The sequence below is a fragment of the Bactrocera dorsalis genome, chromosome 2 (genome assembly GCF_023373825.1).
Source record: "Bactrocera dorsalis isolate Fly_Bdor chromosome 2, ASM2337382v1, whole genome shotgun sequence".
NCBI lineage: Eukaryota > Metazoa > Arthropoda > Insecta > Diptera > Tephritidae > Bactrocera > Bactrocera dorsalis.
Window position 1 is genome coordinate 106526228 of NC_064304.1, and position 27933 is coordinate 106554160.

Genomic DNA, 27933 nt, shown 5'->3' on the forward strand with positions numbered 1-27933 from the left:
TTTTGATTAATGGGTACGTTACTCAAAAAAACAATTCTCATTTACGAGGTATGACAATTAAGTAATGAGACTGATTCCATAAAAACCGTATATTTGAAAATTATTCTACAACTCTGCTATCCCCTTCAAAGTAGTCCCCTTGGGCAGCTATACAGCGATTCCAGCGCGTTTTCCATGCTTCGTAACATTTCTGGAACGCTACGACTGGGATGTCAGCGAGTACCCTCGTCACGACCGCCTGGATGTCCGTAATCGACTCAAAATGGGTTCCTTTGACCACCAATTTTATTTCAGGAAACAAAAAAGTCACAGGATGACATGTCGGGCGAATAAGGCGGCTGTTGCAACACGACGAGCTTTTTTCAGTCGGGGAGCGCGCGGGGAGAACCATTGTAAGCTTTGGCGTTTGGCGTATTGGAAAAACCAAATACACTCTTACAATTTTAGCGTACGTTCCAAATCAGAAAATTAGCATTTGTAAATTACTTTCTAAACAGTTCCCTAAACTTTTCACTTTTGCCAGTAAAACCTGTGTGATTCTTACCACATTTCTAATTACTTTTGCACACCAAATTTAAATTTGTCGTATACCTATTAGTATGTGTGACCAACATACAAATATGGTATGGTGTGGTACTACATTTTGTCCAGTCATTTACGCAAAGGTATTCGCTTTCATGCTTACGTATGTACGGGTATGTGTCATACCCACCGCAAATCCTTAAAGGAGTTCTTTAAATGCACCATGAGCATGTGGTGAATGTGTGTACTTGTGCATGTGTCCGTGTAGGTGGTCCATTTTATTCCTCGATTGCTGCTTCAGTATTCAGTCACGTACCATGTTGGCGTTTCCAATCTACAAAGATACGCCTTTGTTTCCACCAAACATACTCTTGAGTTTCCCCCTTCGGTAAATGTAATTAATGAGCAACCGACAACAAATTGCATACAAATGTAAATGCTTTATTGTATGTACATGCGCTTGTGATTAGGAAGAAAGCCGCAGATTGTATGTACTCGAATATAGATATTTCTTCATGTGTTGGGCCGTGAATAGAAATTGGAATTCTGTCTGATGACACTGTGTTTTCACTTCCCAAAAAAAACTCTTCAGAATCCAAATATAAGATAAAAGGCAGTTGGTTTTATCTGAATAATTTCAAGATACATTCCTAGATTAATATAATCAGGGTCAAAAATCGGCCAGTTTAAGTGATACGGGGCGCCATCCTTATACTCCTTCTTTAAAAATACTAACGTACAAGATAATACAATTTCATAGAGTCTGAACTGAGAGCACATAGAAAGTTTTAGACAAAACTTCATTTCAGATAACACAACATTACAATAACGTTTGCTCTTGGCTTAAGGCTACATCCATGTACGCTCTGTAAAGCTTCGCTAAACTTCTTCTGTTTGGAAGTAAAGATAATAGAGAACTTAGGTTGTGGTAAAACGACTGACCAGTTGTACCATACCATTTTTGTAGTACGATTTATCCTTTGCTTCCAAAAAGGCCTCAGTTTCGGCGATCAGCTCTTCAATCGACGAAAATTTTTTTCCGGAGAGCATTCTTTTGAGATCTGAGAACAGTAAACCACCAGATCTGGAGAATACGCTGGATGCGGAAGCAATTCGAAGACCAAATCATGGGGTATTGTCATCTCTTTCATTGACTGGCATGGTAAAACAGCACTTTCTATTTCTTCAAATGCAGCCGTTCTTCGAATGACTGTCGTTTGACTTCGGAGTAAAATTATGGGGTAGAATTTCATTCATTGTTTCATATTGACGCAAAAGCACGCATTTCTTACGTTTTCAAGCACAGCTCCGGATCATCAACTCGTCGCTGATTTTGGTCAAAAGTGATCTCGAGCGGCACCCACTTTTTACAGAGATTTCTCATCAGTTGATATCTTTTGGAGTGCCTGCAATCTCGAACAACTTCACTTTACAGTCATCCAAAATTATTTTTGAACTTTTTTGATGTTTTCATTGGTAACATCCTGTTTTTGTGCGTCCAAAGTGTTCAGCGACTTCGATGCTCATTTCACCACGTCAAAGCTTAGCATACCAATCCTTGATGGTTGATTTTGCTGGGGCAGTAACCGGAAGCTCGTCATCCAACCAAGTTTTTTCTCCAATGTTATTTTTTCTTTTCAAAAAGCAATGTTTTATGAAGAAGCCAAATTCCTTTTTCTTAATTTTTCACAAAAACTAAAGTTGCTTCACTCAAAATGATATAATTAACTAACGAAAAAAAGTTAGCGAAAATTTTTTGAGTTGAAAGATATCTATGTGGTGTAGAAATCTAACTGTGGTATACATTTTGGCGATTCCTTATATTTTTCAAACATTTTACCTGGAATAATTACTCTAAACCTCTTTTTCAGTTTTCTGATGGTCAGCACAACCGCCGCTTGAGCTTCCATTTAGTATCTCTCTTTTATTTTACATATACAATATTAGGGTCTTTCATGGGTTTCTACAAAGCAAATATTTTAGCTTTTCTGCGAATTCAATCCTCCACTAGAATTCTGTGCAACAGAAAATTTGAACCCAGTTAAATAAGTGACAATGATAGGACGTCTCTCAAGGTCTTCTGTAAATTGAAGCATGTTTCTAAGTAATTACCGTGCAATTGAATGTCATTTGATTACCATTTCAGCACTTCTATATATTTTATGCGCATTCAAAGTCGTACATTTTCGATTTGCTCTTGATCACTTCTAACCAATGTGAAGCATTCTTTCTCAGCAGAAAAATAAATTATTTGCTCTCTGTAAATGGCTAAAGATTAACTAGACTTTTGCTCACGCCCACCGTCTCCACAGCGAGCAGCACGTGTACTCGTTCACCCCCACCAAGAGATACGGCTTTAATGACCAAAGCTTGACGTGTAACACACACTTTGGCGCTAAGTTGCACAACGCCTTTCGCACAATGGCCACAGACACCAAGACGAATGTGCCACAGGCAATGAATTCGCAGTAAACAAGTGTGTATGCATGAATAAGTGTATGTGTATGTGTGTGTGCATATGAACAGGCCTTTAGGTTGCTTGCGAATTTATGTCTTTGTTGGCCGTTGGAGAATAGTGAAAGTTGGAAAATTTTAATTAACTAATTTTTCTCTTTAAATGCTAAATGCCAACGTAAGTGCAATTTTAAAATGAAAATACGATAATTATGTGCGTACAAACTGTGTTAAGTCCCGAAGTATGCCGCGAGCAGTTAATTTAGATTTGTTTGATTGCATAATAAAATGGAATTAATATTATTGCCATTTTAAAGAGCATATTCGCATTCAAGAACTCGCATAAATAAATAGAAGTGGCGGAGAAATAACGGAAAATTTTGAAATTCAATAATATTAGTAAATCAAAATTTCTTATTTCGTTGCAAAATTTTGAACAAAATTTGAATCAAAAGTGACGGACTTTTCTAACGCAAAACCGTTAATATTTTCACCACAGTTATCGACGATAACACCGAAGAAGTAGTTATTATTAATAAAAACAATGTTGCTGTTGAGCAAAGACAGTCCTAATGTGTTCAAACCTGAAAAAAAGGTACTTTGGTTCCGCTCCATCGCTGAAAACGAATCCTCTGTAGTTATTGCCGTTGTGGTGTCAAACAAGTCAGGCACTATAACGGAAAATTCTTAGGGGAGCATCGGTAGCGGACTAGATTCTAGTATATCGGTCATTATAATTAGCAATTTTTAAAAGTCTGTAGAAGAAACTGCGAAAAGCTAATTTGATTTTTCACAAGGTGGGTTTTATTTTGATAAACAAAAAGGAAATTTTGCAAAATGGCAAACTCGATAAACTTGACCAAGCAATGCTCCGACTGCTTTAAACCGGATGACGAATACGTCTTCTGGAGATTGTCGAAATTGTAGCGGTAACATCCTAAACTCGAACTGAAATTTTTGTTCAGCGAAGAATTTTTTCAAGTTTGGAAACAAATAAAAGTTGTAAGTTCATAATTTAAATTTGGTTGTTAGACATGTTGTTTTTAAGAAAAAATAAAGGAACAATTTCGGAAAAGAGACCGCCGTTGCTGGCTCGAAAAAATTCTAGCGGAGAAGTCTAATTTTCGACCACTTTCTGCGGCATCTCAACAATGGCTTGTGGATTATCATCACTTCAAATGAGACATTTTTTTTTATTGACATACCTATTTACACAAAAATGAGCTTCATCGCTGAAAAAAAAATTTCTTGTGAAAATCGAGATCGTTGACCATCTCGGTTGGGGCCCATTCACGGAACGTGCGATGCGATTGGTGGTCGTTCGGCTTCGATTCTTACACGAGTAGGATTTTCTATGCCTGCAGTCCAAGAATTTTCCGTAGGTGAGCCTAACTCCAATAGAATCCATCCGCAATAGCATACTGTTGGGCCTCTCTGAGAACACACATTATCCCTTAGAGTAAACGTGGTGCGAAACCGATCCATGGTTACTCAAATTAACGACTCTGCTGAGCGATTTTGTCGACCGAATATTTATTCATTCATCCTGAAATGGCAAATCAATATGATTAAAATGAATTAACAGCTGTGAAAAAGACCAACTCCTGAAAGGATTACGTCATTGAAAAACATACGTCCAAAAACAAACAGGTGCTTTGTTATGATGAAATAACGCTTCTTTCTGCGGCATAGGATACTAATTTTTTGCTATTCGTTATCTAATCGAAAAAATAATTTAGCATAGCAGAGATCTGTGACACGTATGCTCTTGTAGATTTTAGTTAATGAAGCGTCATATTCCCCATATGACAAGTTCCTCGAGTGAAGTCCACTGTTTCGTCAATTTCTAAGTGTTGATGTTTAACATTGGATCCATATTTCGCCCCAATGATTGTGAAACGCTGCAGAAACTATTTTTCACTCTACTAAGGAATGGTCAGCCTCGTCTACAGACTCACAGCGCTCTTTGACTCTTCTGCGCGAACTCGCTTCCAAAACAAAAGAAAAATCTATCGTTACAAGATGACGCCTGCTTCCACAAGGGATCGAAAGCCAATTCCAATTGGCTGAAATTGTAACAATTTTAGTACTATATACTCGTGCATTAGTGGCATCAGAAGGCGGCAACCCAGAACGTGTTGGAACTTACTCACATTGCTTTTATCATTTTTCTATTTATTTAAAGTAATTGCATTTTAAAATTCATAAACAATTTATTACATTTTCTCATAAAATTATACAATTGTAGATTTACGCCAAAATGTATGCTAATAAATAAATATATGTAATATTCCTCGAAATATATTACGATGAAAGCAACATCGTAAAACAAATCAAGCAAACATACCTACATTTGTATGCACAAACAAACATAAACCATTAGCATTGTTTATTTTCAATCAATTTGGCTTTTAACATGCAGCAAATTAATTTGTCAATTCGCCGAAGGCATAAAACTCACACAAATACACATATATAGAAATTGAATTTTTTTAAATACGATAACAATAACAACAAGAAAAAATGCCCATTGACCTTCAAACTATTGCACATTCATTGATTAACCACAAAAAATAAACAACAACAACAAGAACACGAACATACATTTACATTTATGCCATTTTATTGTACTTTGCATGCTTTTCAACGCCCATAAATAGGCTATAGCTTTTTTGTTGTCTAAAAAACCATTTGCTATTGTTTAATTTTTGCCTTCGTGTGTGTGCATAAATAATTGTGTTGATTTATCACATCACACTTGTGATGAAAATAGTGAAAATTAATTTTATTTTGCAAAAAATAACAAATTTATTGCGACTCTTATTTACACGCAATCAAACATTTGTGTGAACAATTTATTTCATTGCACTCGTGTATCCTCAAACATCATCGGTGTATGGCGATATACTGTCGAAACTCAGGGGACAATGGCTGTGTAATATTTGTTTGCAATTTTCTAGGCGCAGATAGGAGAAGTGGCGTTTGTCATGGTCATGCAGGCTGTAAATATTAAATTTGAAATTAAAACTTATTTACACTTTTGTTTAAAGATAATTAAATAAATATTAATACTATAAATATATAATAAAACTATAAATATTGTGCATCTCAGCTGCACGGAAGCTTTAATACCCTTCACAGCGGCATTTTTATAGCATAAGCTTGATATTAATTGATGAGTGTGTATGGCAGCTGCATGATATAGTAGTGCTATCAATAAATTCATTGATTTTAGTGTTGTCCTGGAAAATAATATGTGCTCAATTTAGAATATATATAAAATAGTGTTCCATACAAGGACTTCATTTTTACCGATCACTTTGTATGGCAGCTACATCTTTTGGTGGTTCGATATAGGTGGTTCTGAGTAATGAGCATTTTTTGCGATTTACATTTAATGAGGTCAATGACCCTTTTTCTTACTCTTAACAACAACAACCTTTGTTTACATTTATCAAATACAACTACCTTTGTTTACTTTTAGCCAAGTCAACAACTTTTATATACATTTGTTTACACTTTATAGGGGCTCTGACCCTGTGGCCATTTTAATGAGTCCATGACCCGTTTGTTTACAATTTAACAGGTCTGTGATGCCTTATTTTATTGAGTCAGCGACATCTAATCAAGTCTACAACCTTTGTTTACATTTAGCCAATACAATTCCCTTTTCTCACTTTAATCAAGTCAACAAATTTTATTTAAATTTATTTATACTTTACGAGGTCAATGACACGTTTGTTTACAGTTTATAGGAGCAACGACCCATTTGTTTACTCTTAACCAAGTCAAAAACCTTTGTTTGCATTGATCTCAATAACCCATTTGTTTAAATTTTTTAAGGCTTCAAGGTTGCTTTTGTTTAGCTTTAACCAAGTAAACAACCTTTGAGTACATTTAGTCAAGCAAACAACCTTGGTTTACTTTTAGCCAAGTAAATAACCTTTTGTTAATAGTTAGATCAATGAGCGCTTTGTTTATAAGTATTTATTATGACTTATATACATTGTACATTAGGGTGTGTCATTCTGAGGCAACCTTTTTTTTCAACTAAAAAACAGGCTAAAAGCTTTCGAAAATGTGAAAAACAACGTCACTCAAAAGATAAACTCTTAATATTAATATTAAGAGGTGCCTCTTCATTTTTTTTGTGATGGTTATTATGCGGAGGTTATTATAAGTGCACGCGATGGCTGCCAGTAGGGATGGTAAACTCGATTCCGATTCTACTCGAGAATCGAGTTTTCTCGTAAAATACCACAATTAACATCAAATGGTAAATTTTTGGGGATGCAATAGCGTTTCCTGAACCACGTGACCTGCAACATTAGTGACCCCGCTAATGAGCCTCATCTGAGAAGATCAGAAGGTGAATTTGCGTAATGATCATGGAGAATTTCTAAGCGTTGCACCAAAGTGAAACGTGACATGATGAAACGAAAATGAAAAAAAAGCAATGGCGCCACGAGCTGTTAAAATAACGTCCTCTCTATTGGTATATAAAACCCTCTATTTGCTGAAGTAGACAGTGTCTACTAGACACACAGTGCTGATCTGATTTTACTATACCTTCTTTGACAATTGACTACCGATAAAATGTTTGACCATTATGCGGTTACAAGTCTACATATGGGGTAAGATGAGCCTTGCTAAGAGCAAGTAGCACAATAGATCTTAGGAGATCTCTACTCTAGCCCCGAAAGTTCTTACAGGTTCGGAAATACTGGTCTGTGTTAAACCGAAGAAATACTAAGAAGATTTGGCGTTGCCAACGTGAGAAGCGGAAAGAGATTTCCTTTTCCTCTACTCGAACTGCTCATCAACTTTTCAATTTTCCAGAAAACAAATAGCCGTAAAGTTCGGAGCATAAACTATGCCAGACTTACCGAAATAGGACTGCTCTCAATAGCTTAAGAAGAGGTTTGTTATGTCTGTCATATTCGTAAATGCGTCCTAGTGAGGATCCAAAAAATGATTTTGGATGACCGTAAGTTGAAATCGATCGATACAACTTTTAACTCTGAAGACCATGTGGAAGCATGTTGGATAGATTATTGAGGAATCTATTAGGATCCAAAAGCTTTTTGATAAGTGACTGCCACTATTAACCGATTCACCGTGTCAAAAACTAAGGAAAAATATAAAAATTCTGATTCGAATTGTTTTCACGACTATCGTTACCGCCGATATGAGGAATATAGGATTGGAGAAGTATTGTTTAGACTAATATCGAACTAAGAAGCCTCTTTCAATCGCTTAAAAATGGCTTGCCGTTATATCTGACATATTACTAAGTGCGTCTCAATGGAGATCCAAGTGATGATCCAAAAATTTATTTTGGGTAACCGTAAATTGAACTCGGTGAAGACATCTGTTAGTCCTAAAGGTATGCGAAAACATATTGAAGAATTTGTTAAGGAATATTTCGGGATACGAAAGCGAGTGTTGCACGTGCTTAGTGTCGAGGGTGAATCACCGTGTCTCCAAGCAATGAAGATGTCGGAATAATTGGGGTTTGAATCGGTGTCACATCTTACATATACTACAGATCTGCTCAGACTTCAATCGCAGAGACTCAAACCTCTTTTGAAACAAAGAACCATTCTTACTACAGATATGATATCGATAAGTTATAAGATCGCTATAATCGGTGTATCTACTACCAAAAAGTTATTAAAATAAATTGACTGACTATTATGCTATGAAATTTATTTCAAAATTTTCCTAATTAGTCAATGTAAAGACAGTCTCTATTAAATGCTTAATTACCCTTACAACACACTTCCCGAACAACGAGGCAGAAACATTGCCACTGGGATTCATTACAATTGGCAATGTCACCACAATTACAATAACAACAACATGTACAACCTTGAAATGAAGAATCCAAAAAACAAAACAAAATACGCCAGACATCGAAAAGCCATCAACGTCGTTGGACGCACACACTGCACAGTCGGTTAAAAATTTGCATTACATGGCATGGCATTGGCTGGCATTGCATGGCATAACACAGCACGGCACTGTCAAATATTGCATTCGCTCGTTCAATTGTATTGTTGTTACACTCGTTGTGAGTAAGTTGAGTGTCTGCCGAATTTAAAAGCGCAGCCTCTTAGCAACACATTTTACCCGAATGGCATTATGTGCTTTACGCTCGTTCGGCTTTTTTGTCTTTGCCATGTTGCGCTGTCATTAAATTAAAATAAATTGGTTTAAATTGAAAATAAAGCGTTGCACAAAAATTCGCTTTATGTAACTTAACATTTTACGATGCGAACGAGTTCGCGAAATGTTGATTGTAGGAGAATTTCGTTGTGTCTGTGTGCGCACACTTGGCAAACGCTGAGAGAAAATACGTATACCCGCTCGCATAGGGTAGCGTGAGTGGGTGCATTTGCAGTTAAAGGGTGAATTTTTAAGGATAAGTAAATTCTAATTCACTATTTATTTTCTTTTTTAATATTATAATTTCAACAAATTTATTAAGGGCTTACATGGGGTAACGGGTTAAAAAAATCGATTTAATTTTATTTTATTAAATTCTATAACACCTTTAGAATATCATCTTAAAGTTTAACCGATAAAAAGTCTCGGAGATACAGCGTTGAGAACTTATGCGCTCGAGGCTAGCAAGGCTTAGTGCGCCGTCTTTAAGCGAGTTTTTCTCGAAACTGTGTTTTTGAAGCCGGTTGACAAGATTTTTCTCAACTACTCAACTGATTTTCATGTAATTTTACACAGTTCTTTGACATATTCTTAAAAACTTGGGAAAAGGTTTTTTTTCGATTAAAACTATTTGAAAAAACAAGTCGAGAAGTTTTCACTGAAAGTTTAATTTTTTTGTAAAAATGTCTGGAAAAAATACAATTTTCAGTTTTTTTCTCCTTCGCCCAAGTTTTAAGTTAAGGTTGTAACTAAAACAAGTATATTTTTCATTTTGGACGTTCCTCTAAAGAGTTATCCTCCGGAATGGCCGAATTTAAAATTTTTTTTTCAATAATTTTAGAATTTCTTTGTTATTGGTGTATGTATGTATGTAACAAAAAAAATTGTAATAAAATATTTAATTTTTTATATTAGAAAAAAATTGTTGAAAAGTGGCTGGTTTTTACCCGAGGAAACTATGTGTACACCCAGCTCTAACACAAACCAGACACAGAATACTTGGAACCTTGGAACCAAACCTTGAATGGCTGTCCACAAAATGTATAAGAAACATAAGTAGTTTCACTGAGTGCACCGAATGGTTTGAGAGCAACGATGAAACGAGATAGCAAGTTTATAAAGGCCCGACGATAGCAACACTTCTACCTATCTACCTACCTAGGGCTGAAGAAGGTTTCAGACTTGGCTGTAATCAGTCTCAACTAAGAATTTGACGAGCTTTCTTCTCGTTTGCTAATTTGCAGTTCCGTTTTCTCGATAGGAATCGGTCAATAGAAATTTCGTTTTAAAAAATAAAACGTTTTCAGGCTTGTTCTCCAACTCTGCCGGAATCAGTAAGCGCTTAAATGTTGTTGTTGTGGAACCAAAAATGTCAGTCTTAATTTGGCTGATAACGTTAGTTCCTTCTACAGTTCTACAAAAGTATGAACCAACATTGCCTCCATCGTACAAACCACACACAGGACTAACTTTTTGTTGGATTAAAGAAAGCCTTAAGGGTGTGTGCAGGATTATTCACACTCTGACTGTGACACTTCAGGTATTTTACATACTCGTGACGTGCACGAAATGCTCTGTAAGCTTGTCGCAGGGAACCCGACTGTTGAAAATAAAAATCCTCAATTTTCGAATATTGTTCCAGAGTAAGATCTGATGACACTACTCAAATCTGAAGGAAAAATTTACAACTGATGTGCTAAAAAGTCTGTGAGGTTTTTGGGGTGGTTTGACTATGAATTTGAGTTCAAGAATTTTCCATTATGTACAGCTATTTTTGTCATTTAAATAAATGGTGATGGTTTAGCCCTTACACCCACAGAAATTTTTGCCAGTATTTTCTGTTTTAGCCACAAAAAATTATCAAGAAATAGCCTCTAACATAACAGTCGCAAAATGGGCCTAAACTAGGCTAATTTTTCATAATGTATACTATATGTTTAAATATGTGTTCATTTTGACAGCTTACGAGACTAAAATCTCCTCCTCCTCTTAAACCAGCACCCTTTATAGGTGTCTATATACATTAGTATATATTAGAGCGGTTCATTCTGAACAATTTGTCCGAAAGGCTATCTATATTTTAAATTTCTGTCGGATATCTCAAAAACGGACGAAGAAATCTTTATGAACCCTAAAAATTACACTTAACTTCAAAAATCTCTGACTCGATACCGGTTTTAGTCTCTTAGAATCCTACAATATTACATTAGTTCAGAATGAATCCTACAATATTTCCCACAAATCGCTTTCTTTTGTTTTTTTTTTTTGCTCCCTATAAATCAATCCGCTTTAGTAAGTATACCATACATATGTATTTACAGTTCAAGTTGCTCAGAGTACTCATAAAAACCATACAAACCACGTCCAGGACGGCCATCAACATTAACTACTGATCAACATGTCAATAAAGTAAAGGAACTGGTGCTTGAAAATCGACGATTAATAGTAAGAGATCTTACTGGTATCGTTGGAGTATCGGAAGGATCAGTGAAACCATTTTAAAAGATCATTTCGGTCTTAGCACGATTGGTTCCAAAATCACTCAATTTTTTCGGAAATCAACATCACGTTAACGTCTGTTCAACAATGCTTTCCGACAACCAGGATGTCATGCAACGTATTATCACTGACGATGAGTTTTGGAACTATTCTTCATGTGTATACTAATATTTAGAACATAAATTGTTAAAATATTTGGCCAAATTTTCAGTGTCAATTCTTTTATTGCAATTTGCAAATTTACCATCGTATTTCAGCTGAACTTCAAACATTTTCTGAAAAAGTAATTAACTTATTTAAAGAGCGTTAGCTGCCCCTTCAATTTATATGACAATTTTTAATGGTGAAAATGCCTAAGAAAGTGAGAGACTTAACGCTAATTGCATTGTCAAGCTTTAACTTTATGACCTCAGCACACTTTGGCTGTCATATTAGATATGTCATCAAATGAGAAATAATTATCTAAACAAAACTAAAGTGCTTAAAGACAGTTCATTCGCTAATAAATTTAAAAAAATAATTTGAAAGTGTTTGACTAACTTTATGATATAAGTAACTGATATACTTATACAACAGCAAGTCAGCAGCAAAGAGATACTCATATTCGGCATGAGAGAACTAAATGAATGTAGTTATAAATTAATTTCGACGAATTTTATGGGTCAGAGTTGTCACATGTCAAGAGCAATACATACCATATACTAAAAATTTTTTTTAATCATTTTTAATGATTAATTATGAGTTACCGCATGACTTATTTGACTTATATCGATTTCATTTTTGATCCATCAAAAATGCTTAATTCAATTGATCCAAATCGTCAAGTTAGAAAACCAACCCATAAAAATCCAATTCAATTCACTTACGTAAAAATCAGCTTCAGCATTTTAAACAGCATACCGCCACTAATATTTGAGTCCACATCCAAAGCTGCTGTACAGTATGACTTCAACACGCAAGCGCGTCCATCCAAGCCGTGTCTAAGCACCCAAAAAAAACTCAAATAAAAATCGTATAATTGAAGATTTATCCGAATATGCAAACCCATTTAAGACATCCTCGAGTGAGTGTAGCACATCGCGTTTAAAGTATTTACGGCGTGACTCATCAGGACCGGGAAAGGGAAAATTAACTCGAAATCCATATCCATAAGCCCAAAGAGTATTGACATTTAGGATATTATTTTTGCCATTTGTACGCCACTTGACATGGATAATTGTGAAAATAAAGTAAATAAAAATTCATTAAAAAATATTAGTAGTTATATATACAACTTATAATAAGATATCCTCAGGATGGGGAAGGACCTCAACCAAACGAGATTTCAGATAAGGCGACTCCCTCTCAATCTACTACCGAAGAAAATAATTCGAACTCAAACAAAGTTTAAAATCTAAAATCCCTGCGGATGCGGAGGTATGGGCGTTAACAGTGTTCGAGGGAAAGGTTTGTGGATGATTTGTGGTCGCTTTTACAAAGGCGAATATAATATTCTATGGAATGATGAGCTGTACGAGTTATACGCCGACATTGATATAGTTCAGCAAATTAAAAGACAGTGGCTACCCTGGCTAAATCATGCCGTACGTATGGATGAAAACACACCAGCTCTGAAAGTATTGACACAGAAAAATATCATGTAAACAAATATGCCTGAAATATATAGGGAGATAGGGTTTACCATCTGAATAAATTTGAGCCGGGTGAGTTCAATTAAACTGGATGGGTCCATTTAAACTTAATTGAATTTCGATTTGCAAAAACAAAATAGATGCTTGACAACATAGATCAGGACCCTACATACATCAAACAAGTCGCGTAATTTGAATTAAAATATGTGAAAATTTAGTTTTTTTTTGTTGTTAGTCGGTTCCAAATTTGACAAATGGTACGTATACAGGTTTAAGCAAGGCTATCACTGACTACAGCTTCAAATGGCTGATGGGGAGATCTGATCATTTTTTTCCTTTAACAAAGCTGAGTTTAAAATGATAATACCTTCTCCACATTGAACAAAATAATAATATAGCAGATATTATAAAAATATATACATATATTCTTAGTCCCCTAATTACTTACCGAAACACGTGAACCCTTGGCAAATTCCAAGTATCTTTTGCCACGCCGTAGAATACGCTCACCATCTGAGTTCTTTAGCAATCCTCTCTTCTCAGCAACTGCGGCAATCGCTCTCTGATGGCGCGGCAACTTTCTGTATGAACTCGGCGGAGCATCTGTTAAAATCAGTTCATTATGATCATCACTGGTGTTCTCATTGATATTATTGCTCTCACTAGGTTCAACCACAGTTTCCCAATTAGAGCTATTACTTATGATAACAGCACTGTCTAAGGGATTGCTGTTATCGTTTATTTTAGGAATTTCACTGTTATTTAACGTAGTGAACGCTTCATTATTGTTTGTTTGGCGATTGAATAGCTCATCCTGACTGCTTTTTCGAATGTCGATTGATTCTTCACTTTGATTTTTGCTGCTGCTTACGCCGGCTACTGCTATAAACAAAATAAAGGCAAATGTTTGCAAACGCATCACGGACTCTTTTTTTTTGCGGCAATGTCGTTTTGGAACACCGCTTCTTCGAAGTTCGATTTAACCAGAGCTACAAAGAATAAAAACATGAATTTATTAATACTATATTAATATAATACAGAGCGGCAAAATTAGAGCTGAGCTCGCTAACTAAGCGCTTAAAGCTAGTCAAGGAGCGTCTATCTTTACTAAAAATATTAATAGCATCTAGCGAACTTATCATCAGACACGTTTGGGGGTCTGGGGCCGTATCGCTGGCAACTGCAAAGCCAATGAGCTAGTCAGTGCTCACATCGAAATGATACCGAGTTGGATCTCCATTCGTGTCTTGTTTCTAGCATTGAACTAGATAATCAGCTATTCGCAAGACCATCACCTATCTTGAGACGCAGCATTCATTTTTGGATAATATTCGACTGAATAGACCACATCCAGCACGCAATGAAGAAAATATAGCAACCGTAGCTGGGTGTGTACACGAAGACCGTGGTGAGTCGATTCAGCGTCGGTCGCAGCAACTCGAACTGACGCATGACACATTTAACTTCGAGATCTTAAACTGAAAAGGAACCAAATAGAACTTGTGCTAGAACTGAAGCCGCTTGACCTTCACAAGCGCCATCTTTTCGTGAAGAGCAACCTGAAAAGGTTCAAGAGCTGTCATTTCATTCAGAAAACAATAACAGTTTGGTGTTATTTCTTCAAAAATGATACCATGATTAGTGCCTCTTTGATGACTGAAATTGAAGCTCGTGACCTCGGCGATATTTGGTCGGCACCACTTCCCACACATCGCATCAATCAATGGATTTATTGAGAAAACACTTCAGTAATCAGCTAATTTCACGTTAAACTTTTTCCTGTAGAGATAAGTAAAGTGTCTATGCGACCAGTCGAAATGCTCGAACAAGTCATCGAAAATTAAACTCAACGGATGGATCATCTTAGACGTAGTTGTGGCCAACATTTGAAAGAGGTAATCTTCAAAAAATAAATGCGAAAGAATGTTATTTCGAATGATAATAAACATTCTCTACTAAATTTGAAGTTTCCGTATTTTTTTTTAAGTCGGGAAGCTCGAAACTGGTCACCGTTTATTATGTTGGAGTTTTAATCAACACTGTCAGTGTTCTACGCTGTCCAAGCGAAACCTCTGTTAAGATCGCCCTTATGACCCAACCAAAATTCACACATAAAATACCCGGCGCTCTCCATAATCTCAAACGGAACTGAAAAAAATCGACTTATAATATCTTAAAGTTTACATATTCCGGAGACTTCAGTGTCCTTTCGCATTCCCTTATGCTATTTTATTACACAATTTTGTGTCCACAACATTTTAACCAAATAATTAATCATTTAACCGACAACTAAAATTAAATTTTTTCCAACAAATTGTGGCCAAAAGAACGGAGCTAAGTAACCAAGAGAAATTAACTACAAATCATGCAAAAAAAAGTAAATAAAAAGAGATTATCACGAGCAAGGCCAACTAAATTCTCAACAGAAGTAACAACAATAAAACAACCATAAGAACAACAATAAAAACAACGCGTGCAACCACAACAACATTATGCAGAAATAATGAGCAACATAATTCTAGGTAACAGCAACAAACCGACAGTGAGCGGCCACAAATGCAGCCAGAAGAAGACTAAGTAGAAGAAAACGATAACAAGAACGAAATTGTAAAAACAAAAGAAAACCGCATGCATTGGAAATTTACAAGGGGAACAGCGAAACACGTGCATTTCACATGCATATATGCACGTTAGGGTGGTACTTAATAGTTGAAAATAAAGTTTTGGATGAACTTTTTTCGATACTTACATGATAGTGCTCTAATTTTTAGTTTTGTGTGGTATGTTCAGGTGTTCCCACTGTTAGTTCATGGTACCGAGTTCAAAATTCAAAATTTTCGAAATTAGACAAAATTTATGTGGAATGTTTAAAAAAGCACATTCGACTGTAGCAACGTCTATAGAATTTGTGAGGATTAAAAAAAAAAATATTACAAACTTGTCTAAGTACCACCCTAATGTGCCAACCTGTTTACACACATACCATGCTACTGCCATTACAGAAGCTATGCATTGCGAATGAGGTCGTCCCTATCGCCATATTCGCAATGCTGCCGGGCTCACCTAAATTCGTTGTCGCCAGAAACAAGTACAAACAAGCGACCGCCACATTTTGCAGGCAAGGCAGGCAGCTAACTAACTACCGTTGTCGTTACCGCTGCCGTCGCCATTGTCGCTTTTGTTGTTGCCACTGGAAATGGGACAGTAATGCTCTGAACACAAAACGACGACAGACGACAAACGACATCTGTCAAATATTACACACGTTCTTATGGACACTTATTTTGACGACGACACGAATACACGACTGTAGGCCGAAAGTTGTCATTCTCGCTAACTCCTATTTGCCAACGACAGTAGAACGACAGTAGAATGGAAGAAGAGAGATGAGAAAGAGTGGTGATGCCACTAATATGTAAAATGTAAAATTATTCACAGCTCTTACAAACTTGACGTTATTTTACAAATAAAAGCATAAAATTTTACCATTTGTAATAACAATTGATAATTTAAAACAAATAAATTTACCTATTCACTTATTTTTTGCATAAAAAATTTCACTTTGAACAAAATATTAAAATTTCATTGAAGTGCAAGGTATTAGTATGGCCACAACGAAATTGTGTACATGCAAAATGGACAGCTGCGTTGTTTTGTGTACATGCGTTGTTTTGTTTTCATTTCACTTTCGTACTGTCGTTTGTCGTTTGTCGTCTGTCGTCGTTTTGTGTTCAGCATATAAATCGTAGCAGCAGCAACAACAGTAGCGTGCAACTTGCAACATTAGCACCACTACATTTGGCGCTGACGGCAACTTGAGTGCGAAAAATGCGGCATATTTGATAAATTGTTGCAGTTTGTCGCGTCTACTGATGTGTTGCCGTGCTCCAACTGTTGTTGTTACTTTTTTGTTGCAGCAGTTATTTATTGTTGTTGTCCCTCGAGCTAGTTTAGCGCGCTTCGTTTTTTTTTATTTCGGTTGGTTTGTTGTGCGTACACGGTAATTAGTAATTTTCGCACATTAACACACGCACACACACACACACACACATGCACGCGCACAATCGCGTACGAGTAATACAGTGCAATAATACAGTGCAATAGTACGAGTAATACAGTGCAATAGTCATAGAGTAAATAGCGTGAGGAGACGGAGTTAGGGTTTAGTACGTAGGCGTTCTACTCCACAGGTTCCGCTCTTGGTAACAATGGCGGCACATGCGCGAGTAGGATGAATCATGCATGCCGTCCGAAACCCCCCCCCCCCCCTACGGCATCAAAAAAAAAAAAAAAAAAAAAACCCGCACAATCGCGTACGAGTAATACAGTGCAATAGTCATAGAGTTGCACTTTTAATTCAACTTTATTACACTGTGTGCTGGCAATTTTTCACTTCCTTCACCTTTCGTATTAATTCGCTCGTTGCGGCCTTCGGAAGGACGTCGCTGAATGCTATGTTGTGCTACGCTATGCTATGGTATGTTAGGTTGTGTTTGTTTTTAATTTGTCTGTTATTCAATATATTTATGCCGATTCAACCTTAATAGAGTTAATGACACGGCCGCGACCAATTTTTTCTCGGCAGGCCCCAATGTATAAGTAACTGTAAACCAGAACCTCCTTAGTTTCCCGTTTTTGGTCGCTACCGCTCTATGATAACCGACTATTTTTGGCCGAATATGATGATATGGACTTGGACAGTATGCGGTTCCAACATAACGGCACCACAAGCCACACAGCGAATGTCACAATCGATTTATTAAAAACCAAGTTTCGTGAATGTGTTATCTCACGAAATGGCGCAGGCAATTGGCCAATTGTACCGTTGCTTTGGATAATAATGAAAACTCCATATAAGCACTTACATAATTCTGATCGTTCAGTTTATAAGTAATCCGAACTAAACAATTTCTTCGGAAAATACTATATTCACAATATCCAATGACTATGTAATCAACCCTGCTTCAAAAAAGTACATATCGCCCTCATGATTTTTTCAAGAAGAGTACCAAATAAAATCCTTATCTTAAAAGTTATGGACCCGCAATTGACGGTTCGCTGGCTAGCGTCTGTTAGCTTCGACGATTAGGACAGGAGCATTGAAATTAGCTGATCCGTTAAAGCCGCTGTAACTGTGGTGAATCACGGTGTTGATAATAACGAGAAATAATAAAAAAATCCAAGAAGGAAGGAAGTGCAATGGACTGCTCCCTGCTCATCGTCAATAAGGTTAGGCTGGTGGCATTATCCCACCGGTTCACACCGTGTCGCAATTGGAGTTCCTTGAATTCTTAACAATAACTTATCTATTGTCTGGATTAAAATAATTGCCTGAGTTTGCTCTGACTAGATAGCAGCCGCGATGTTTATTTGTGACCAGAATCGAGCTCTGGTCAAGAAGTGTTCTTAGTGCGTGTTGGTTGCATGCGCTGATTTGTTCGTAGCTTTGGATCATCGACACCAAAGAGATTGCGAAAAACATGCCATAGGTCGGATGCCACCAAAAAGAACAAAACCACCCATGACGAGAAGACACGTAAAGCAATTACATATGAAAGAAGAATGCATTAACACGAATTAATGAAGGAAACAAAAGATGGTAAGACAGAGATCAAAAGAAAAATGAAGGCGGCATACAAACATCCATCAAAGTCATCGCGCGAAATTTTGAATATGTTCAATAGCGACATCCAGAACATGTCAAAAATTAAAATGCCTTCCAAAAACTCGGCAAACAACAATCATTGCATTCTCAACCTGACTCGCACGTCACTGTTGACAGTGAAAACCTTGAAGTCGTAGATAATTTCGTCTATCTTGAAACCAGTATTAACACCAGTAACCATATCAGCCTTGAAATCTAACGCAGAATCACTCTTGCTGACAGGTGCTGCTATCGACTGATAAGCAATTCAAAAGTAAAGTCCTCACCGACGAATAAAGGTCAAACTTTACAAATCTCTCGTTATTCCCGTCCTGCTGTGTGGTGCGGAGGTATGAACAATGACAACAACTGATGAGTCGGACTGTTCAAGAGAAAGGTTTTGAGGATGACTTTTGGACTTCCGTTTGGTAACGGCGAATACCTCAGTGAAAGGAGCGATGTATCGTAAGATACATACATATGTACGGCGACATTGACATAGTTCAACGAATAAAGAGACAGCAGCTGCGCTGGGTAGGTAATGTTATCCGGATGGATGGGAACATTCCAGCTCTGAAATTATTCGATTCGGTACTACGAGAGGGTAGAGATGAAGAGGAAGACCTCCACTTCATTGGAGAGACTAAGTTAGGAAGGACTTCGCGGTACTTAGTTCATCAGTACATGAATTTACAAAAGCTCAATCGGATAATCCTCGAAAATGTGGCATATGATGGTATCTGTTCCGGATCGTTATAATAGTGCATGGACTATTATATGCACTGCACAAACTAATAGCAGGAGGTTAATTATTTAGGTTAAGCAATTTAATTCAATTTACCAAAAATCTAGATATCCTTGCTTTGATTTTAACACTGTTTATATGTTTACTTGCTCTTTAATTTTCACTTTTCACAGCACTTTTGCCACCCAATTCAATTTCGTTGTTGTACAATTTACAATTCTCGGTTGCAGTACTCACCGTGCTACTTCCACACCAAGCTACATACGAATGTCAGACCACACTACAGCTGCTGTTGACAACCATTAACCGATAAAAAAGGTACAAGCGTCAATTACCAGCAAAAACCGCGAGTATGCTCAAGAGTGAGAAGTCTATAATCTTCACCTAGAGACGATTGTACCCACCTCCTGCGCGTGTTTAAACTCTTTACACTTCAAAGTTAATTGAGATGTTATTCGACACCACTTTAGTTTGTATTCCCCATACACAGGTTGTCAACTTCTCTCTCCTCAAGAAAGATTCAGGTTAATTACCATATGTACTGCTCTTGTCAACAATTATACACTCAATATATAATACATATGTATGTCACACCGCCACAACTGTCACATACAAACTTTACTAACAAATCTAGTCCCTCTTCCACTTCTTTGACATCTCTTTTAGTACTGTTAATTTCAATATTTAATATTGACTTTCAGGTACTTTATTTATTTTTACTCTTAACTTAAGTTGTCACACGCACCTAGTCACCTGTACATACTGCCAGAACTGTCACAGATTGCGCTTGTCATAGTTGTGTCAACTTTTACTTGGTTCTGTTTAAGCCAAACGAAGGTAAACATATTGCATGACACAAGCCATGCTTTTCATAACAACTGTTGTAGCATCTTCACTTAAATCTTAGCTTTTAGCTGCTTTTGTTATTTTTGTAATTAATAACACTCTTAACATACATATTTCATTCAGAAAATTACTTACGTTTGAACTTTACGAATTGTGAAGAGTTTTAAAACTGTACCATTACCCTTCAAGGTGCCTTAGAATGAGCACTACAACTTGAAGTTCTTAAAAAGTTTCGACGGATGTTCTCACGCAAACGACTCAATACGGCCAAATAGAACTACTTATTGACCGTCTGTCCTTCCGGAACAAATTCATGATGCACCAAACCACGAATATCGAAAAAACAGTGACATCCCCTTGATTTGTGCGTGCAGTTTTTGGTTTCGGTTCGTTTTTGCCATCCATTCAAAGGATTGTTGACTTGTTTGCATGTCAAAGTCATAAATATATAAGCTCTTCATGAATGTGGAATCGGAATTCATACGATCAAGCATTTCCAAAGAGAACTGTTTAAGGTACTCGTTTTGAAAAAATTCAGCTTTATTCAAACAACCAACAAAATCATTCGAACGAACTCGCTAGAGATATCACTTTTTTAATATGTTCATCAGTTGAAGAGGTCGAAATTCGTCCAGAACGAGGCATGTCTTCAACGATCTCTCGACGGTCTTTGAAGGCTTTGTACCACTCGTTGGCTTATATTTTTGATAAAACTGAATCACTGTAAGCCTTTTACAACACTCGCAATGATTCTGTATATGAAATTTGGGTAGAAATACAAAATTTGATACAAATTCTTTGTTCAATATTTTTTCCAATTTCAAAATCGCAAAGCACTACTGAGGTGTACCGACTTAAGTAGCTGCTGTAAACAAACTCATTATCACATCGCGTTCATATTTGACATATCAATTAACCTATCCAACCAACTTAACAAAATACAGTTTTTTGAAACATCATTAACTCAGGGCATTTAATTACAATTTCCGGATGCTTTTCTGTCACAAAGTATGCCGACTGCCACTATCTTACGTTTTTTCGTATAGATATCCTACCACAATAGTTGGGCACACCAATTGAGGCAAGCATAAATAGTTTTGCATAATTAAAATGAACAGTAAACACCGACATTAAATTAGGCCAGGTGACCATACCGCAACTATTCGTGCGATCCTATTGCAACACACACATAGATAACGCACGAGCATATACGAGTATGCGTGTGTGCGTGTTGGCCATTAATTTTTAATTGTTTTTCCAGCGTTATTCGCGCTAAAATTTTACTTATGAAATATGCAACGATTATACCAAATATTTAGATAAATACGAATTTGGTTTGAATAAGGCAATAATATTAATGATAATTTTAATTGAATACACTTTAATAAAATTAAAAATCCGGCAATAGTAGATAACTGGCAACAATGCATGCAGCTGGCTGGAAATTCAAAGCGATGTGGCATAATTTTGGCCTAACAAAACGCGCCCAAAGGCCAAAGTCAGCCACCCACCCACCTGGACGCCCTAGCGCACAAAGAAATGTCAGTGTTAATTTACTGTGGCCACAGTCAATCAACGTTGCAATTTGTTGCAGCAAAATATTTGCACTCTGCCACACACACACATAAGCATGCACACACAGGCATGCAGAAAGACAGACAGACACATGCACAAAAATAAACTGCGCTGTATGCAGGTGAAAGCCGCAACAATCACTGACTTTTGAATATCCCAGCACGGCTATGACTATTCGTCTGTGTATGCGTGTGTGGCTGTGTATGTGTGTGTGTGAAGGTAGTTGCCATTGTGGTTAGCCAGCCATTCAGCAGCCAACCAGTTGTCATCATTATTTGCCGGTGTTGCCAGCTGACACACAGCATAGCCAATGTCAAATGTCACCACCAACAAAAATCAGCACAACAACAAAGCCGCCGAATTGAAACGAAAAAAAAACACAACTGCAACAACAAAAAGTAACATTTGTGGGCGTGCGTCAGGCAAATTAAGTCGGAAACCGTTATTGTAGACAATTACAATACTGGCATAAGCCATCACAACTCGCGTACAAATGCAACGCTGCTGTCAAAACATTTTATTTGGTAATTTTAATTAGTGCAACGTTAATTAGTTGGCAAATTGGCTAACTGTAAAGCGTATGACGCAGGTTGAAGGGCACATTACAAGTATTTTGGTAATCAGCAATTTATCTACCTTCAGCAATTGTACCGTTATGTTGCGGTGCTGTTGTTGTTAATATTGTTGTGCGCATTAAAATTTTCTTAATTGCCTTTGCCGCTCAGCGCCCTCATTTGCGTTTCCGCGTGTTTTAGTTGCCAATCAAAATTGTCATTTCCGCGAAGCGTTAGAAATCTGCATCCTTAGAGCCGAGTGTAGTTGTTGTACAAAGGTATTATTCAAGGTGATAAACATTGTTGAAGCGTTCACTCGCATTGTTTTATTTAGGTTGAAAACTTCGTTCCTTTTTAAAATTGACACGCAAGGCAAGGACATAAAGTACTAGTATAACATGAACTCTGAAGTAGCACACGAAGTAGATCGATATGACAAGAACGAATGCTAGCATTGACCACGCGTACTTAGTGAGATTTCATCTACAGGGTAGTTTAATCGTCCTTCGTGTTATTAAAGAGGCTGCGAAATGGACAACTTCAGCTAGCTACGTCCTGATTCTTTAACACCCACATCGTAGCGAAAGATATTGGAGCTGCTTTCACCATCACTCGATTTCACAGAATCGGACAAGAACCGATTTTATACCCGTCGAAAGAGTACCAAACAGACTGTTCTAAATCTACTGCATAAGTATTATACGTTGCTTAAGTTTTATTTGCTACCGACCTTGACTTTCCAGAAACCAAATACCCTCCACAATTATTTCATTGAAGGGGTTCTTCTTTACTGGCGTAGACCCGCGTTATCAACAGCGCCCTTTTCGCTATTCTGCACAAATTCCAGATATGAAGATACGGCCAGGTCCTTCTGCAACTGACCTCTCCAATGCAGTGAAGACCTTCCTCTTCCTTTGCTTCCTTCTTCCTTTGTTTCCATATGCTCTCGATTCGCTCAACTATGTCAATGCCGTATACATCGTAAAGTTTTTCGTTCCATCGAATGCGGTATTCGCCGTTGCTAATAAGGACCATAACTATTCCGCAAAAATTTTCTCTCGAACACTCCTATCGCGGCCTTGTACAGTTTGGAGTTTGTTCGTCGAGAGAGGACTTTACTTTTTAATTGCCTACTCAGTCCATAGCAGCACTTGTTGGCAAGATATTGTTGTTGGTGTTAATACTGGTTCCAAGATAGAGGAAATAATGTTCGACTTCAAGGTTAAGACTGTCAACGCCGACTTCTGAGCCAAGTCGCGAGTACGACGACTGTTTGTTTGATGACAGGAAATATTTCGTCTTGCCCTCGTTCAGAACCAGAGCCATTCACTTCCTTACCACGGCACGGTAGCTGAGGCCAATTATTTCAATGTCATCGGCGTACGCCAGCAGCTGTACACTCTTATAGCAGATTGCACTTTCTCTATTTAGCTCCGCAGCTCGTATTATTTTCTTTAGCAGTAGATTCAAGAAGTCGCACGATAGGTAGTCGCCTTGTCTGAAACATCGGAGAGGTCCTTTCCGACTCTGAGGGAGCTTTTGGTATTGCTCAACTTCCGTTTACACAGCCGTATTAGTTTTGGTGCTGTCAAAGGCAACTTTGAAATCAACGAAGAGTTGGGGTGTACCGATCTTCTTTTCTTGGGATTTTTTTCAAGATTCGGTGCATTGTGAAAATCTGATGGACAACAAATTTTAAAGATCTAAAACCGGACTGATGGTTAGCTCTGCGCACACTTAAGTTCCATTTGTCGGACATGTTTTCATCCAACTATAACCAACAAAGAACAGCTTCTTCTGCGTGCACCTTGTCAGTTCTTTGCCACCGTATTTATATAACTCGACCGGCAATACATCGTCCCATTCCGATTTGTTGTTCTTCAGACAGTAATTGCTATTCGGCCTCATCATATTGGGCAATGGATCATCTATTCCATCATAACAGTGCCAGTTCAAAATTCAAAGTATTACACAATGAACTGGTTGCAACCGAACATTACATACTCGGAAATATCTGATGATATGTACATATATGACAGAACATATACCGAGAGTTATGTATTTTTTGTTCCCAGATATCCAAAATTTTGATGGTGGGATTCATGAAAAAGAAAACTCTGTATGAAAGTAAGTTCCAGTTTTATCGGAAGCAGCTATGATCTGACTTTTTCTGCGAAAATAAAATCATTGCTTCTTCCAACGTGTTTCAAAACTTGTTTGATAATATGCAGTCTTTAGTTCTCCAAAGTCTGACAGTTACGTTTTGAAAGAACTGTCTTGGTCCGAGTATTTCTTTCCGTACCAACTTAATATTTATAAATTGATTTCTTTCCATCCTCTGAATGGTTGAAGAATTTTTCTTAAAAACTTGTATATGAAGTTTAGTTAGAGACATTTGTCGCTATTGGTAAATAGTTTTTCGGTAATTTTCCACAACGGTCAAAATGATGAAACGATAATCGAAAGCTTCTAGTACGAGCAAACCTATTCAACTGTGACTCCATGTGCTTAATAAATTTTATAATACGTAAACGTTTCGATTATCGTTTAATTAGGTCTCTAGAATATGACAACCTATGTACATATTTTCCCTTCTTATGACCTGTTAACATAATAAATCTTTTTACCGAAGAGGACTTTTAGGGGGTATATTTTGCAAACTTAACCGATAACCTTCTATGTGTTTATGAAAATAAATAAAATATCGAAATAATTAAGGAAATAACTACTTAATGAAAATTAAATGTTTTGAGTTTAATTTAAAATGTCACATCCTTAATTACTAAGTCTACAATGCCTACGTTAATTGCCTCACTTTATAATTCTGCTTTCCGTGCACATTTTCCACACCCGCCTCTAGTTTTGGCCGAATCCTCGCTCTCGCGCACTCAGCTCCCCTTCAACGAAATGCGCTGCCCTGAGCGCTGTCCTTCTGGCTTGCGAGCGTTGCAGCTTCAATTAGCTTCTTATTGCGTTACTAAATATTTTATGCAAATTAAGAAAGATTTAATGGATCAACAGCAACGAGCGGCAACAAGACAAACACATATACACACTCACCTATTCACTCTTACATGGATACTATTCTATGATATATTCAGCTGTAGGACTTTTTATTGAGAGTTTTAACAGGTAACACCGACATTATATGCTGATTCTGACAGTATTCTGCTATTTACGGTTTTATGGCTATAGTCTCAGTTGAGACTATGCCGCTCCTTGGCGACTTTGCAACTTAACGACACAGCTCAATGACATAGTTTATCTAGGCCGTATTAAATACCCAGCAGTCATTGCCAGCAATGAGATCCATCTCCACATTACGCTCGCAGCGCAACAGCTCGCCAACACTCCCACACATCAGCTTATAGTTGTGGGTGGTAATCTTTATCCGTTCGGCGTATTCAGCTGTCAGTCGCTGCGACGCTTGTTCGTTTTTAACGAGCACTTCTTAAGACTAATAAGACCGTATAAGAAAATAAGACTATAACCAACTATATATACTATATATATGTATCATATGTAAGAGAACGGCTTGATAACTACTTAACCTAAAAAAAAAAAAACAAAAAAATGTCGGAAAAATGCAATTTATTTCTCAATATAGGATCTGTTACTTAGATGCTTGACTCCGATTCTCCTAACCCGTCTGAAAAACATGTTTCCGCTGAATGACTCTTTCAAGTTTTGAAACCAAAAGAGTTGCCACAATGACAAATTTTAAGAACATGGAGGAAGCGTCAGTAACTCGTAACCATATTTTCATCAATTTGTCAAATACGACAGGTGAGATGTGATGCGCTACCATTGTGGAAGAAAACTCTTTTTCGTTCACTGTTCCCACTACAGTTGGGTCTACGTAACCGGAATAGATCCGCATTTTTCATCAGGCTGTCAACTAGAAAGAGTTCTGCCGCTAGAACAACAATAACAACTGTACTCTTTTCTTCCATTTCCACGACAGTTGGTCTAAGTAACCGGAACGGTCAACGTCTGTAAACTAGGCACCATTTCTCTCTCTCTCTCTTTTTCAGAGCGTGGTAAAGACCACTGTTTCGATTATTCCTTTTTCTCTGGTGTGTATCAGACATCGCTCAACAGTCTCGAAATTGTACCTAAACGCTTTCTGATTGCACTTAATCAGCACCGAAAGCCTGCTGATTGCACTTATTATCCGCAGTGAGCTATCTCTTGGTTACACTTGTGGTCCGTAGTGGGCAATCATAGCACCCATCATGACAAAAACTTTCTCCATGTAGAATATACTTGAGATATTTACTGCCTCAATTAACTCGCGCACGAGACCGTGGACTAGTGCCAGTTTATTATCCGCGCCAGAAGTGTTCGAGTCACCTGAGCGTGGCTCATCTAAAACAAACAATTTTCCTGCCAGTGCAATTTCTCTTGCAGTATTGATGCCATCGGCCTGTGAGGTTTAGTACTTTTAGTTTAGTACTTATCGGTTCGTCCTCGTAAATATTATCGTTGTTGTTTTACCACCTTTTTTCGTGTATTTTTAGTGGTGTGTAGTAAAATGCTCGTAAATTACACCGAAATAAAAGACGACGCGCTGCTTTATCGGAAGACGAAAGGACTAACGAACTACTTTGCTGTATAAATTTGCTTATTGACATACAAACACACCCTATAAAGCCTTCAGTGTATGTATGTATGTACTGCCTGATGATGTTGCCTAGGTGTCTTGTCTGTGATTTATGGCTGCTTTGTAATTATATACCTGTGATTCAAAGATTATTATTTTTGTGTTCAAAAAAATTTGTCAAGCAAGTAATAAAAGCTTTTTAGGGCGTCTCTGTTGTGAAGGTGTTGAAGTTATTGTCATAAAGTGGTAAAACACTTTTCTTTTTTACAATTTTCAGCGATATAGCAACAAACCTGACGGCAGGAAGGAGTTTTATTTATGTATAAAAGCTTTCTACAAAAATCTAGTAACAGCAAGCAGAAATTGTAGAAACCTCTATATAAGACATAACTTTGGTACTTACAATGCAAATGGGAGAAGAAAAAAAATGTTCTAAGTTGACAGACGTGTTTGGAAAGCTTACTTTGTTTGTTGTTCCCAGTCTTTTTATCAAATATTCTGTATCTAATATTGGTTGATCTCTTTATGTATCCGTAACCGATATTCGATACAAAATATTTTGGAAGCAGTAAACTTGCGTTTCCGGGTTTTGATTTAGATAATAGACAGTAATTCTCCATTTATTCTGCGTTATTATAACTAAACGATAAAATATACCTTTTTTGCTGCAACCAATATTTTTTCGAGAGATT

At 37.1% G+C, this 27933-nt stretch overlaps 1 protein-coding gene across 6 annotated transcripts in view; it reads right to left on the reverse strand.

The window, feature by feature from the left end:
- Nucleotides 1–5279: 5279 nt before the first annotated feature.
- Nucleotides 5280–27933, reverse strand: part of LOC105232961 (uncharacterized) — a 99642-nt gene continuing 76988 nt past the window's right edge. For 2 of the 6 annotated variants that reach the window (XM_049449344.1, XM_029553270.2), the window contains 4 exons: nt 13723–14263; nt 12688–12845; nt 12510–12623; nt 5290–5976 (listed from right to left, as the gene is read on the reverse strand). In XM_049449344.1, the coding sequence (XP_049305301.1) occupies nt 5856–5976; nt 12510–12623; nt 12688–12845; nt 13723–14193 (864 nt within the window). In that variant the 5' untranslated portion in view covers nt 14194–14263 and the 3' untranslated portion in view covers nt 5290–5855. The other 4 variants (XM_029553272.2, XM_019992736.3, XM_011214876.4 and 1 more) reach the window with 4 other exon arrangements.